At 44.5% G+C, this 16,537-nt stretch overlaps 1 protein-coding gene across 1 annotated transcript in view; it reads left to right on the forward strand.

The window, feature by feature from the left end:
• The window catches only part of Ssl1 (general transcription factor IIH subunit 2 Ssl1), a 35,120-nt gene that overhangs the window by 11,085 nt on the left and 7,498 nt on the right, over positions 1-16,537 (forward strand). The window contains exon 5 of the mRNA XM_068372672.1: positions 4,104-4,348. Within this exon, the coding sequence (XP_068228773.1) occupies positions 4,104-4,348 (245 nt within the window). The remainder of the gene's footprint in view (positions 1-4,103; positions 4,349-16,537) is intronic.

Raw genomic sequence — 16,537 nt, forward strand, 5'->3', positions numbered from 1 at the left:
CACCTTAGGAATGAGAGATCCCTTTCAGCCCCTACGATTAAAGGGTATAGGAGTATGTTGGCTTCAGTTCTCCGCCACAGAGGTTTGGACCTTTCTTCCAACAAGGACCTTCAAGACATCCTTAGGTCTTTTGAGACGTCTAAAGAGCGTCGTCTATCCACTCCAGGCTGGAACCTAGACGTAGTCTTAAGGTTCCTTATGTCACCTAGGTTCGAACCTCTCCAGTCAGCTTCCTTCAAGGACCTTACCCTCAAGACTCTTTTTCTCGTCTGCCTTGCAACAGCTAAGAGAGTCAGTGAGGTTCATGCCTTCAGCAAGAACATTGGTTTCACGACCGAATCTGCAACATGTTCTTTTCAGCTCGGATTCCTAGCAAAGAACGAACTTCCTTCACGTCCTTGGCCTAGATCGTTTGAAATACCTAGCCTCTCCAACATGGTAGGTAACGAACTAGAGAGAGTTCTTTGCCCTGTCAGAGCTCTCAAGTATTATCTTAATAGGTCTAAACCTATTCGAGGACAGTCAGAAGCCTTATGGTGTGCCATCAAGAAACCTTCGAGGCCCATGTCCAAGAACGGGGTTTCGTATTATATAAGGCTTCTGATTAGAGAAGCCCATTCTCACTTAAAGGAGGAAGACCTTGCATTGCTGAAGGTAAGGACCCACGAAGTAAGAGCCGTAGCTACTTCGATGGCCTTTAATAAAAACCGTTCTCTGCAGAGCATAATGGATGCAACCTATTGGAGGAGCAAGTCAGTGTTTGCATCATTTTATCTTAAAGATGTCCAGTCTCTTTACGAGAACTGCTACACCCTGGGACCATTCGTAGCAGCGAGTGCAGTAGTAGGTGAGGGCTCAGCCACTACATTCCCTTAATCCCATAACCTTTTTTAACCTTTCTCTTGAATGCTTTTATTGTTGTTTTTATGGTTGTTACGGTAGGCTAAGAAGCCTTCCGCATCCTTTTGATTTGGCGGGTGGTCAATTCATTCTTGAGAAGCGCCTGGGTTAGAGGTCATGTAGAGGTCCTTTAGTAGGGGTTGCAGCCCTATATACTTTAGCACCTTTGAGTTGATTCAGCCTCCAAGAGGAACGCTGCGCTCAGTAAGGAAGACGAACTTAAAAAGAGGCAGAGTAACGGTTCAATTCGACTTCCTTACCAGGTACTTATTATTTCATTGTTATTTGAGATAACTGTTATATGAAATATGGGATACTTAGCTATCCTTTAATCTTGTACACTGGTTTTCACCCACCCCCCTGGGTGTGAATCAGCTACATGATTATCGGGTAAGTTTAATATTGAAAAATGTTATTTTTATTAGTAAAATAAATTTTTGAATATACTTACCCGATAATCATGATTTAATCGACCCTCCCTTCCTCCCCATAGAGAACCAGTGGACCGAGGAAAAATTGAGGAGGTGTCAACAAGAAGTACTATAGTACCTGGCCACAGGTGGCGCTGGTAAGTACACCCCCTTCTAGTATTGTGATAGCTGGCGTATCCCTCCATAGAATTCTGTCGGGCAACGGAGTTGACAGCTACATGATTATCGGGTAAGTATATTCAAAAATTTATTTTACTAATAAAAATAACATTTTATGAATAGTACTTACCTGGCAGTTATATATATATAGCTGAGTCTCCGACTGCGGCAGAGATAATCTGCCGCAGTCGGAGACTCAGCTATATATAAATAACTGCCAGGTAAGTGTTCATAAAACTTTGTTTTATCATAAAAACTTCATTTTTATGAATAGTACTTACCTGGCAGTTATATATATATAGCTGAGTCTCCGACTGCGGCAGATTATCTCTGCCGCAGTCGGAGACTCAGCTATATATATATATAACTGCCAGGTAAGTATTCATAAAACTTTGTTTTATCATAAAAACTCCATTTTATACTGTGCTTCCTTTTCTTTCTCCTACAGTTTTTACCTGTATATTTGATTAATATATTTTTAGTTTATATTATTTACTTTTATAGTTTATAGGGTAATATTTTGTTTCACTTTAATTTCTCTTAAACACTAGTTTACCCTAGACTTATTTGTTATTATAAGTCATAGCTCTGATATCTAGGTTACTCTGTTCAAGCTTTCCTTTTTCTTTCATTCGTAATCTTTATTTTTTCCTAAATTGAATAAATATTTTCTAAGGCACCGTATATACTTGATAGACAGAAATTAGTAAATTAAAAGAACAAAGGAAAGTCATCTGAAAGTAATTGTTTAGAATCAGTGTTGCATTAGCCACATTAAACAAGTCCACTGTAAACTAATGTAGTTATGCATACTAAAGAGAACAGAAAAATCCAATGAGAAAGAAAAGGAACAAGAAAATTTACTGTGTATTACATTTATTAGAGATCACACCACATTGTTGATTATTCTTCTCTATCTTATGCTTGTTATTTTGTGCAAGTTAGCTAGAAGAGGAGCTTTTAGCACTTGTTGGAGAGTTGGTAATGTTACTTCACTATGTAAATGTGTTTGTGGTAGCTCAAGTTCAACTGATTACTGCCCAATTTCCATAACTCTTGTATTATCTAAAGTTTTTGAACGTCTTTTGGCAAATCGTCTTAATAGGTTTGTTCCCTAGTTTGCAATTTGGCTTTCGTAAAGGCCTTTGAGGCTATGAAGGCCGTCTTACAGTCTCCAACGCTGTACAGAAAGCCCTTGATTGTGGTCAGGAAGTTTATATGATTGGCTTGAATTTTAGTGCTGCCTTTGACTGTGCTATTCATGAGGCCTTTATTTTCAAACTCAAACAGTTGGAATCGGTGGTTCTTTTCTCAGCATCATTAGTGAATTTTTAAGTAATATAGTGCAAAGAGTTGTTGTTGATGGGCACCATAATGAGTATAGGAATGTTATAACGGATGTTGCTTACGGTAGTGTTAATAGCCCATTACTTTTTCTACTATATACACATGACATGTGGTTTGGCCTAGAAAACAAGCTAGTTGCATGTGCAAATGATGCTACTTTCTTTGCATCAATTTCATCTCCTGAATGTAGATCTGGGGTGGCTGAAACCCTTAATCGAGTTCTAGTTAAAATTAGTGCGTGGTGTGAATTATGGGGCAGGAAGTTGAATCCTAACAAAACTTAAAGTATGATTGTAAGTAGGTCAAGGACAGTATCTCCTCAACATCTAGATCTCAGCATTGATAATGTTTCTTTTACTCTGTATGACTTAAAATTTTAGGTGTGATTCATGACAGCCAGCTTACTTTTGAGAAACACCGTAGGTCTGTGTCTTCTTCAATTGCACAAAAAATTGACTTATTGAGAAAGTCTTATAAGATTTCGGTATTCACTCATTCTGAAGAAGTGTTTTAAATTTTTCATTCTACCTTGTTTCAAGTATTGTTCTTCTGTCTGATCTTCAGCTGCTGATTCTCATCTTAATTTATTGGACGGTAACTTACAGTCTATTAGATTTCTTATTCCTGATCTAGATATTAATCTCTGGCACCACCATTCAATTAGTTTGTAATGCATGTTGCATGATTTTTTTATAATTCTGGTCATCTTTTGCATTCCTGGATAGTACCATCCTGTTCGTAATACTAGGTATGCAGTTAATTCTAATAGTCAGGCCTTCATCATGAGGCTCAATACTTCACAGTATTCTAGAAGTTTTATTCCGGCTGTGACCAAGATGTTGAATGATCTTCCTGATCGGGTAGTTGAATCGGTAGAACTTCAAAAGTTCAAACTTGCAGCAAATGTTTTTATGTTGAACAGGCTGACATATGTCTTATTATAATTTATATATGAAAGATCTGTTTAATGTTGTTACTGTTTTTAGAATATTTTATTTTGATTGTTCATTACTTCTCATATAGTTTATTTATTTCCTTTCCCTACTGGGTTATTTTTCCCTGTTGAAGCCCCTGCACTTATAGCATCCTGTTTTTCCAATTAGTCTTAGCTTAGCTTGTAATAATAATAATAGAAAGTAGTATGATAAAAGTATTGTTTCTTGCTCCTTGTCTTCTTTAATTTAGATTATTGTATTTTCTTTTATATGATATTTGTTAAAATTGTTTTGAGCTATATACACAATATCTTATTTTCCTACACAACAGAAGGTCAAAGAGGCTAATATTCGAGTGTCTGTCATTGGGCTCACTGCAGAGCTCCATATATGTAGAGAAATCAGCACGGAGACTGGAGGATCAATGTCTGTATCAATGAATGATGTTCATCTCAAGGAACTAATCAATGAACATCTGGAGCCTCCTCCGGCATCTGTCAAAATGGATCATACACTCATCAAAGTTGGGTTTCCTCACCAGGTTAATACTGATGCCAAAGCAGCACTTTGTATGTGGTAAGCAGGGATAATTTTACATTTGTTTTCAGTTTTGTTCATTTAATAATTTTCAATATTTAACTTAGCCGGTGATTATAATAGCTGCAGCTCTGCTGCTCGTCAGAAAACTCTACGGAAAAAATCCGCCAGCGATCGCTATGCAGGTAGGGGGTGTACTTCAATAGCGCCATCTGTCGTCCAAGTACCCAGTACTCATTGTAAACAAAGAACTCAATTTTCTCTCTGTCGTGCTACCGGCAAGACCTACTAATTCGCTGTTGCTAACTGAATTTGTTTTCACAACTATTTGGTGAAGTACACTATTCTAGTTTTGAGCTTTCGCTGTGCAGGCTTTCTCTTCAATAAATCCTTGCATTCTTTTTTTGATATCGGATTATTTGTTGATGACTTTGGATAGTTTTTTAATTCCCCTTTGACCAATTCAAAATGGCTGACCCTTCTCAAGTCCCTAAATTCAGGAAGTGTAATGCTAGGGACTGTTCAAGGTGTCTTCCGAAGGCCTCTATCGATCCTCACACCGTTTGTTCCAATTGTCGGGATAAAACCTGTCAATTGGAAGATCGATGTGAGGAATGCGTTGGGCTTTTACCAAAAATATACACGTAGGCTAGAGAGAGATAGAGTCAGGAGAAGTTCATCTCGTTCTGTTGATTTTTCCTCTCCTCATGCCCCACAACCTATTCCTTCCCCTGTAGTGGTTGCTCCTAATCCCCCTTCTGGCACTCAGGAACCTTCGATGGCTGATATGATGCGTGCCATCCAAGCTCTGGGTGAGAGAGTTGAGTCCCTGGCTAGTGACCGTAACCAGCTCATGGCGGACGTCAAGGAGCTGAAGTGTAAAAGTGCAGTGGGAAGTGATAAAGTGAGTGATAGTGTTGTGGATAGTGTTGCGCTTGAGGGTTCGTCTGTTCGTGCCTGCCGTCCTCCTAGTCCGGGACCTCTTGCAAGCTCCCAAGTCCAGGGGAGAAGCAATGTCGTACGACCAATGGGTTCGAGAGGCTTTAATCAGCGAACAGACGTTCCCTCCGTGGTTTCGGGCGTATCTACCCAAGATCGCCCCACCCACACAAAGACGAGAGAGCCCATTTATTCCTCGTCTGCGGAAGAGGTTTCTCGCAAGAAACCATGGACCAAGGTCTCACGACCACTTAAGCGCAAGTCGGTCCCTTCCGCGCAAGTCCAACGGCCCAGTTGTAGCCACTCGGTCAGTTCGGACTCGCTGCAGTCTTCCGATGACTGCTCACCTCCTAAGAGAGGCAAAGCGGTACCGCCTCAGACTGTTACACCGTCTGTCGCCGCACCTGCTCCTGCAGACCCTAAGTGGTCTTTGCTGCAGACCATGCAGTCCCAATTAACGTCACTGATGCAGGACTTTCGTGCGGAGAAGGTTGCTGCTGCACCAGCCTCTTGCCTACAACCAACCACACACTCGGTTGTGCGTCCTGTGGACGCTGAGGCGACCTTCTTGCGCACTCCAGTTGAGAGAGTTCCGCCACCCATGCGTTCCAGTGTACCCTGCCAGCCGCATGTTGACGTTCAGCGACGCACGGAGCCTTCCGTTGACGTTCGCGAGACACAACAACAGTCAGAGTTGTTTTGTTTTGACGCGGTGCGTCAACCTCCGCAACCCAGTGTGGTTGCCACTGCTCACCCGCATCAGGCTAGACAGTCTGGAGTAGACGCTGTGCGTCCCCGCGCTGCTATGGTTGTTGCCTGCTCACAGACTGGGCAACAGTTCCATGACGTTGCGTCCGGTTCAGTCACGCGTGCACCCGTGCGACCGGACTCAGCTAACCAGCCGTTACCTACTCCATTGCCGCTTCCTCCTCAATACTCGGATGATGGACTTTCGGATGATGATGGTGCCGCTCACGTTGATGAACCACATTCGGATCTTGACGAGCCTAAGTCCACGCAACCCTCTTTGGACTTTAGAAAAGTTCTAGCTCTGTTCAAAGAGATGTTTCCGGACCAGTTTGTGTCTGTGGCTCCGCGCTCTCCTCCGTCAGAGTTTGTATTAGGTATGCCGTCATCCTCGCCTGCCTTTACTAGACTCGTCCTCGCACGCTCGTCCAAGAGAGCTTTACGAGTGATAGGAGAATGGATGCAGTCCAAAAAGAGTCTAGGGAAGACAGCCTTTATGTTTCCCCCTGCTAAACTCTCTTCTAAATCGAGCGTCTGGTATGCCACGGGAGAAGTTCTCGGCTTGGGAGTTCCTGCCTCTGCCCAGGGCGACTTCTCAAGTCTTGTAGACTCTCCCCGCAGGCTAGCCATGAGACGCTCGAAAATATGTTGGTCATCTTCGGACCTAGACCACCTTTTGAAAGGGATATTTAGAGCCTTTGAGGTCTTCAACTTTTTAGACTGGTGTCTGGGAGCTTTAAGCAGGAAGATCTCTCCGACAGAGAAGGATACTTCCTTGCTTATCATATCCTGCATGGACAAGGCCATACGTGACGGGTCTAATGAGCTTGCTGCATCGTTCGTATCCGGAGTCCTCAAGAAGCGTGAGAACCTTTGCTCTTTCCTGTCAGCTGGAGTGACACCTTGTCAAAGATCCGAACTTCTGTTTGCTCCTCTTTCTAAGTGCCTCTTTCCAGAGGACTTGATTAAGGAGATTGCTGCTTCTTTGATACAGAAGGACACTCATGACCTGGTTGCGTCCTCTGCTCGCAAAGCCACCCCTTTGCCTACCTTGTCAGCTAGACCAAGGATGGACACTCCAGCGTTCCGATTTATTCCGCCCTTTCGTGGCAGAGCCTCCAGCAGAGGAGGTGCTCGTGCCGAAGGGAGACGTGGAAAGAAGAAAGGAACCAAGTCCTTTAAAGGCAGAGTCTGACTGCCAGCTTCTTCAGACAGCAGTGGGAGCCAGACTCAAGAACTTCTGGCAGACCTGGGAGAAGAGAGGCGCAGATGCACAATCTGTGAAGTTGCTCAGAGAGGGGTACAAGATCCCGTTTGTACGCAAACCCCCTCTAGCAACGTCTCCCATCGATCTCTCTCCCAGGTACAGAGAGGAAGACAAGAGACGAGCTTTGAAACAGGAGGTGTCTCTCTTACTAGAAAAGGGAGCGGTAGTCAAAGTCCGGGACCATCAAACCCCGGGCTTCTACAACCGTCTCTTCTTAGTGGCAAAGAAGACAGGAGGGTGGAGGCCGGTGCTAGACGTCAGTGCGCTGAATGTCTTTGTCACAAAGCAGACGTTCTCCATGGAGACTACAAAGTCCGTTCTAGCAGCGGTCAGAAGGGAAGACTGGATGGTCTCTTTAGACCTAAGGGACGCATACTTCCACGTCCCCATCCACCCAGACTCCCAACCTTTTCTGAGATTTGTTTACGAAAAGGTTGTCTACCAGTTTCAAGCCCTGTGCTTTGGCCTAAGCACAGCTCCTCTTGTGTTTACGAGGCTGATGAGGAATGTAGCCAAATTCCTTCATTTAGCGGACATCCGAGCCTCCCTCTATTTGGACGACTGGCTTCTAAGAGCTTCTTCCAGTCGTCGCTGTCTGAAGGATCTAAAGTGGACTCTAGATCTGACCAAGGAATTGGGTCTCCTTGTCAATATGGAAAAGTCTCAAGTGGTCCCATCCCAAACTATTGTGTATTTAGGGATGGAGATTCACAGTCTAGCTTTTCGGGCTTTTCCGTCGGCCCCCAGAACGAGCCAAGCCCAGTTATGCATCCAGAACATGCTGAAGAAGGAACGGTGTTCAGTCAGGCAGTGGATGAGTCTGATAGGGACACTATCATCCCTGGAACAGTTCGTATCGTTAGGAAGACTACACCTCCGTCCTCTTCAATATCACCTAGCTGTTTACTGGAAAAAGGACAAGACGCTAGAAGCGGTCTCGATCCCCATTTCCGAGAAGATGAAGTCTTGCCTGACTTGGTGGAAGGACAGTATCAGCCTCAGAGAGGGTCTGCCCCTGGCTGTTCAGACTCCCAACCACGTTCTCTTCTCGGACGCATCGGACACAGGCTGGGGCGCGACATTAGACGGTCGGGAATGCTCGGGAACTTGGAACTCGAGTCAAAGGACAATGCATATCAACTGCAAGGAGCTATTGGCAGTTCATCTGGCCTTGAAAAGCTTCAAGTCTCTCCTTCAAGGCAAAGTGGTGGAGGTGAACTCGGACAACACCACGGCTTTGGCGTACATCTCCAAGCAAGGAGGGACCCACTCTATGACGTTGTACGAGATCGCAAGGGACCTCCTCACCTGGTCAAAAGGTCTAAACATTTCGCTAGTAACGAGGTTCATCCAAGGCAGCTTGAATGTCATGGCAGATTGCCTCAGTCGAAAGGGACAAATCATTCCAACAGAATGGACCCTACACAAGGATGTGTGCAAGAGACTTTGGGCCACATGGGGCCAGCCAACCATAGATCTCTTCGCAACCTCGATGACCAAGAGGCTCCCAATATATTGCTCACCAATCCCGGACCCAGCAGCAGTTCATATAGATGCCTTTCTCCTAGATTGGTCACATCTAGACCTATATGCATTCCCCCCGTTCAAGATTGTCAACAAGGTACTGCAGAAGTTCGCCTCTCACGAAGGGACAAGGTTGACGTTAGTTGCTCCCCTCTGGCCCGCGAGAGAATGGTTCACCGAGGTACTTCGATGGCTAGTGGACGTTCCCAGAACGCTTCCTCTAAGGGTGGACCTTCTACGTCAGCCACATGTAAAGAAGGTACACCAAGGCCTCCACGCTCTTCGTCTGGCTGCCTTCAGACTATCGAAAGACTCTCGAGAGCTAGAGGCTTTTCGAAGGAGGCAGCCAGGGCGATTGCTAGAGCAAGGAGGACATCCACCCTTAGAGTCTACCAATCGAAGTGGGAAGTCTTCCGAAACTGGTGCAAGTCAGTATCTGTATCCTCGACCAGTACCTCTGTAACTCAAATAGCTGACTTCCTTTTATACCTGAGGAATGAACGATCTCTTTCAGCTCCCACTATCAAGGGTTACAGAAGCATGTTGGCATCAGTCTTCCGTCACAGAGGCTTAGATCTTTCCAACAATAAAGATCTACAGGACCTCCTTAAGTCTTTTGAGACCACGAAGGAGCGTCGTTTGGCTACACCTGGTTGGAATTTAGACGTGGTACTAAGATTCCTCATGTCAGAAAGGTTCGAGCCGCTACAATCAGCCTCCTTTAAAGATCTCACTTTAAAGACTCTTTTCCTGGTTTGCTTAGCCACAGCTAAAAGAGTCAGTGAGATTCACGCCTTCAGCAGGAACATCGGATTTTCATCTGAAACGGCTACATGTTCTCTACAACTTGGTTTTCTAGCCAAAAACGAGCTACCTTCTCGTCCTTGGCCGAAATCGTTCGATATTCCAAGCCTATCAAATATGGTTGGAAATGAACTAGAAAGAGTCTTATGCCCTGTGAGAGCTCTTAAGTTCTATTTAAGACGAACTAAACCTTTACGAGGACAGTCAGAAGCTTTATGGTGTTCAGTTAAGAAACCATCTTTGCCTATGTCAAAGAATGCTTTATCCTATTTTATCAGACTGTTAATACGAGAAGCTCATTCACATCTGAGTGAAGAAGACCAAGCTTTGCTGAAGGTAAGGACACATGAAGTTGGAGCTGTCGCAACTTCAGTGGCCTTTAAACAAAATAGATCTCTGCGAAGTATAATGGACGCAACCTATTGGAGAAGCAAGTCAGTGTTCGCGTCTTTTTATCTTAAGGATGTCCAGTCTCTTTACGAGAACTGCTACACTCTGGGACCATTCGTAGCAGCGAGTGCAGTAGTGGGTGAGGGCTCAACCACTACAATCCCCTAATTCCATAACCTTTTTAATCTTTCTCTTGAAATGTTTTTTATTGTTGTTTTTGGGTTGTCCGGAAGGCTAAGAAGCCTTTCGCATCCTGGTTGATTTGGCGGGTGGTCAAATTCTTTTCTTGAGAAGCGACTAGATTAGAGGTTTTGATGAGGTCCTGTGGTATGGGTTGCAACCCTTCATACTTCAGATCCTAGGGGTCGCTCAGCATCCTAAGAGGATCGCGAGGCTCCGTAAGGAAGACGTACTTAAAAAGGCAGAGTAATTGTTCAAGTCGACTTCCTTACCAGGTACCTATTTATTTTATTTTTGTTATTTTGATAACTTCTAAAATGAAATAAAAAATCCTTAGCTCATAATAATGTAAACATATATTGCTGGTCTCTACCCACCCCCCTGGGTGTGAATCAGCTATTATAATCACCGGCTAAGTTAAATATTGAAAAATGTTATTTTGATAATAAAATAAATTTTTTAATATACTTACCCGGTGATTATAAATTAAAGGACCCTCCCTTCCTCCCCAATAGAGACGCAGTGGACCGAGGAGAAAATTGAGTTCTTTGTTTACAATGAGTACTGGGTACTTGGACGACAGATGGCGCTGTTGAAGTACACCCCCTACCTGCATAGCGATCGCTGGCGGATTTTTTCCGTAGAGTTTTCTGTCGAGCAGCAGAGCTGCAGCTATTATAATCACCGGGTAAGTATATTCAAAAATTTATTTTATCAAAATAACATTTCTTGCAAAATATTGGCTATCATCTTAGATAATTTGTGAATTATACTATTTACAGTAAAGTTCTTTACTGTATTCTCATTTGGAAATTAGTTTAGCTTTGACTGTAGATTTTATTTTATCTTAGTCTATGTTTATGCTTATGTTGAGTTTTGTTAAACAAAATTGCCTCATTATAATGTTTTTTTTTCAATATTTAACTTAGCCGGTGAATATATAGCTGCAACTCTGTTGCTCGACAGACAACTCTACGGAAAAACTCGCCAGCGATCGCTACACAGGTTGCGGGTGTGCCCAACAGCGCCATCTGTCGACCAGATACCTAGCTCTCATGTAAACAAAGACTCAATTTTCTCTCTGTCGAGGTGTTGACAAGACGTACTTTACTCGCTGTTGCTAAACTGGAGTTTTTCACATCTAATTGGTGAAGTACTATATTCTAGTTTTGAGCTTTCGCAATGCAGGTGTTTTATCTTCATCTTAAATCTTGAACTCGTTTTGGATAGATTTAATTATGGTGACAAAGAGAGTATGAACTTTCTTTCACTTTTAAATGGCCGACCCTTCCCTTAGACGGAAGTGTGTTTAGGCTTTTAGTAATTATCTTATCACGTTATAAATTATTTATAGATTTTCCTTTATATATTTTATATCTCTCCGCCTTTATTAGGCCTCTTCGATTAACTTTCCATTTATTATAAACATATAAAAATAAATTTTAATGTTTTGTTTATATGCGACCTTTCCTGAGAGTAGGCGGTCCTAACTTGGAAACCGAAGTTAATCAACGTTGAGCCCTTTATATCGTAATTAGCTTTTAAAGAGCTAAGGATTTAAAACTTTTTAAATGTAATATTTTATGAAAGAATTTCTTTAATAGTCTTCGTACTGTTTTCAAAGATGAACTAACGTTTAGTTTATTTATGCTACGCAGTTGTTGACGTTCAGGACGTTCAACATGCGCTCTATCGTTACGATAGAGAGAGAGTGTATCACGGTTTCACTTTGCAGTAAGAGTAAATCGATTCTGACGTTTTGTTCATTCTTTCTTAGCTTAAATGTTTTAAATTCTATTTTAAAGGAACTTTTTAATTGAAAAACCTTTCAGTTTTTTCCTTTAGTCAAATAACATGTTTTTTTGACGAAATATAATTGGGCTCTTCTCTGAGGTGCGAAATCAAGAGAGAAAGAGAGAGAGAGATAGAGACGGAGGGAGAGAGAGGAGAGAAAACGTTCCGTTCAAGCGGGTAACGTTGTTCTCGAGTTACTCTCGTCCCTAGTCTCTGTACGGGGAGGAAGGATAAAACGTTTTTAGTTTTTTATTCTCGTCCCCAGGCTATGTGCGGTGAGAGATTGAAAACGTAGTTTATAGGAACTAGTGTTTAGTCTCTTTCCCAGCCACTGATTTTTTTATCTTAAAATATGTTTTCTGTTTTTTGCTGGTATTAATGAGCTTGCATTATACGACTGATTTCGCAATTACTACCTTTTAATGAAGGGTAGAATTGCGTGTTTCAGGTAGAAATCAGTAAAAATTTCGATTTCAGTGAAATAAGTGCAAAACAGAAAATCGAAGTGATAAAGTGATATGCGCAAAGTGTTACAGTGTTGCGTCCGAGGGTTCGTCTGTTCGTGCCTGTCGTTCACCTAGTCCGGGACCTCTTGCATGCTCCCAAGCCCAGGGGAGAAGTAATGTCAAACGACTTATGGGTTCGAGAGGCCTTGATCAACGAACAGACGTTTTCCCTCTATGGTATCGGGTGTATCTTACCAAGATCTCCCCTACCATAAGACGAGAGAGACGTTGTTTCTCCTCGTCATCCGAAGGCTTTTCGCATAAGAAACCTGTCACAAGGTTTCGAAGCCCTTAAGCGAAAGTCAGTCCTTTCAGGACAGGTCCAGCGTCCTGGTTACAGCCATTAGGACAGCTCTGACCCTATGCAGTCATCGGATAACTGCTCACCGCCTAACAAAAGCGTAACACAGACTCCGAGAGTCTTTTTTGTTGGCAAAGTGTTGCGGTCACAGACGTTACCCTCGTCTCTTACCACAACCATTTCCGTTGATCCTTAATGGGTTGTATGGCAAGACATGCAGTATATGCTTGCCTCCCTTATGGAAGACTATTCTGCCGATTAGTCCGTTGAGTCTAGCCGTTTATCTCATCGATATCCTGGCTTTCAGCCAACCTAACGTTCCTTTGTGCTTACTGTTGACGTTGGCGTAGCTAAGTCACGTCAGTCAGGTTGTTTAGAACCACACTCGATGCGGTCTCGTGTTGTTTTTCAGCCGCATTTGGACGTTAGGCCACTTGCTGATGCTCTTGTTGACGTTCAAGACGTTCACTAACAATCGGAGTTGACTTGTTTTGACGCTGTGCGTCAACCTCCGCATTCTAGAGTTGTTTTGACTGCTCAGTCTAGGCAGTCAAAGCAGTCTCGAGTGGACGCTGTGCGTCCTCACGCACCTGTTGTGGTTGACAGTTCAGTTGTTGACAGTTCACAGACTGTCAAGCAGTTACATGACGTTGCGTTCTGGTCCGCTACTAATGCACCAGTGAGTGTGGACTCTGCTTGTAAAGCATTGCCACCACGGTAGGTCTCTCCCTTGCTTGAGACTCGGCTTTTATCGGACAAGGTTCCTGTAGATGAGGAAGTTGCTGTTCCCCCTCCTACTGATATTCCCTTGAGGACTCTGTCAGATGGAGAGGAGCCTAAAGCTGCTTAGCCCCCTATGGACTTTAATTAAATCATGATGATTTTTTTAAGGATCTTTGTCCGGATCTTTTTGTAACTGCTGCTCCTCGTTCGCCTAAACGTCAGAGCTTACACTAGGCCTAGCTACTTCGAAGCAGTTGTTTTTAAACTAGTGCTCTCTCGCTCTCCTAGAGAGCTTTACGTTGGCTAGGCGACTGGTTTTTTCACCAGGAGGAGTTTGGGGGATACAGCCTTTGCTTTCCCTTCTTTTAAACTGGCTTATAGAGCGAGAGTCTGATATGACACGAGAGAAGTTCTCGGCTTGGGAGTTCATGCCTCTGCCCAGATAGACTTCTCAAATCTCGTAGACTCTCCCTGGCTCCTGGCCAGGAGACGCTCCAAGTTTTTTACAGGTCAACTTCACAGCTGTTTTCGAGCCTTTGAAGTTTTGCTGTACAATTATGTCATGCATAAACAAGGCTTTCAGGGATGGAAAGCGGTACCGCCTCAGTCGCTAACCCCGTCTGTGGCCGCACCTGCTCCCGTAGACCCTCAATGGGCTTTGCTGCAAGACATGCAGTCCAAGCTTGCGTTCTTGATAGAGGACTTTAATGCGGAGAAGGTTGCTACCGAACCTTCTGGCCAACAACCTTCCAACCGGTCGGTTGTGCGCCCTGTTGACGCTGAGGTAACCTACTCGCGTCTGCCAGTTGAGGTGGTTCCTCCACCGATGCGACCCAGTGTGGGTTGCCAGCCGCACGTTGTCGTTAAGCGACGCTCGGAGGTGGTTGTTGACGTTCAGGACGTTCAACAACCAGCAGAGGTGACTTGTTTTGACGCAGTGCGTCAACCTCAGCAGCCCGGTAGGGTGTTGACTGCACAACCCAGACGGTCTAGACAGTCTCGGGTTGACGCTGTGCTTCCTCGCGCACCCATGGTTGTTGACAGTTCACAGACTGTGCAGCAGTTCCATGATGTTGCGTCCGGCTCCGTCACGCATGCACCAGTGCGACCGGACTCAGCGAGCCAGACGTTGCCCACTCCGTTGCCGTTTCCTCATCAGTTTTCGGATGAGGAACCCTCTGATGAGGACGTTGCTGAACAACAAGACGATCAGCCCCCAGAATAGATCAAGCCCTGCTATCCATCCAGAAGATGCTGAAGAAGGAACGCTGCTCAGTCAGGCTGTGGATGAGTCTGGTAGGGACGCTGTCATCCGTGGAACAATTTGTGTCACTAGGAAGACTACACCTCCGTCCTCTTCATACCATCTAGCTTTTCACTGGAAAAAGGACAAGACGCTAGAGGCGGTCTCGATCCCGGTTTCCGAAAAGATAAAGTCTTGTCTGACTTGGTGGAAGGACAATATCAACCTAAGAGAGGGTCTTCCCCTGGCTGTTCAGACTCCCAACCACGTTCTCTTCTCGGACGCATCGGACGTGGGCTGGGGCGCGACACTAGACGGTCGGGAATGCTCAGGACTGTGGAACTCGAGTCAGAGGAGCATGCATATCAACTGTAAGGAGCTGTTGGCAGTACATCTGGCCTTGAAAAGCTTCAAGTCTCTCCTTCGAGGCAAAGTGGTGGAAGTTAACTCGGACAACACCACGGCCTTGGCGTACATCTCCAAACAAGGAGGTACCCACTCGCTGACGTTGTACGAGATCGCAAGGGACCTGCTCATCTGGTCAAAAGGTCAAGACATCTCCCTAGTAACGAGGTTCATCCAAGGCGACTTGAACGTCATAGCAGATTGTCTCAGTCGGAAAGGGCAAGTAATTCCAACCGAATGGACCCTCCACAAGGATGTGTGCAAGAGACTTTGGGCCACTTAGGGTAAACCATCCATAGATCTCTTTGCAACCTCGCTGACCAAGAGGCTTCCAATCTATTGCTCTCCAGTCCCGGACCCAGCAGCAATACATATAGATGCTTTCCTCCTAGATTGGTCACATCTGGATCTCTACGCATTCCCACCGTTCAAGATTGTCAACAAGGTACTGCAGAAGTTCGCCTCTCACGAAGGGACAAGGTTGACGTTAGTTGCTTCCCTCTGGCCCGCGAGAGAATGGTTCACCGAGATACTGCGATGGTTAGTAGACGTTCCCAGTAGTCTTCCTCTAAGGGTAGACCTTCTACGTCAGCCACACGTAAAGAAGGTACTCCAAAGCCTCCACGCTCTTCGTCTGACTGCCTTCAGACTATCGAAAGACTCTCGAGAGCTAGAGGCTTTTCGAAGGAAGCAGCCAGTGCGATTGCTAGAGCAAGGAGAGCGTCTTCCATTAGAGTCTACCAATCGAAGTGGGAAGTCTTCCGAGACTGGTGCAAGTCAGTTTCTGTATCCTCGACCAGTACCTCTGTAGCTCAAATAGCTGTTTTTCTCTTATACCTGAGAAAAGGACGATCCCTTTCAGCTCCCACTATCAAGGGTTACAGAAGCATGTTGGCATCGGTCTTCCGGCATAGAGGCTTAGATCTTTCCAAACATAAAGATCTGCAAGACCTCCTTAAGTCTTTTGAGACCACCAAGGAGCGTCGTTTGGCTACCCCTGGATGGAATTTAGACGTGGTACTAAGATTCTTCATGTCAGACAGGTTGGAGCCGTTACAATCAGCCTCCCTGAAAGATCTCACTCTTAAGACTCTTTTCCTGGTATGCTTAGCCTCGGCTAAAAGAGTCAGTGAGATTCATGCCTTCAGCAAGAACATCGGATTTTCGTCAGAAAAAGCCACTTGTTCGCTGCAACTTGGTTTTCTAGCCAAAAATGAGCTGCCTTCTCGGCCTTGGCCTAAATCTTTCGATATCCCCATCTTATCGGAGATCTTAGGCAATGAACTAGAAAGAGTCTTATGCCCTGTTAGAGCTCTTAAGTTCTATTTAAAGCGTACTAAACCTTTACGAGGCCAATCTAAAGCTTTATGGTGTTCAGTTAAGAAACCATCCTTGCCTATGTCAA

This window comes from Palaemon carinicauda, chromosome 4 (assembly GCF_036898095.1).
Source record: "Palaemon carinicauda isolate YSFRI2023 chromosome 4, ASM3689809v2, whole genome shotgun sequence".
Taxonomy (NCBI): Eukaryota; Metazoa; Arthropoda; class Malacostraca; order Decapoda; family Palaemonidae; genus Palaemon; species Palaemon carinicauda.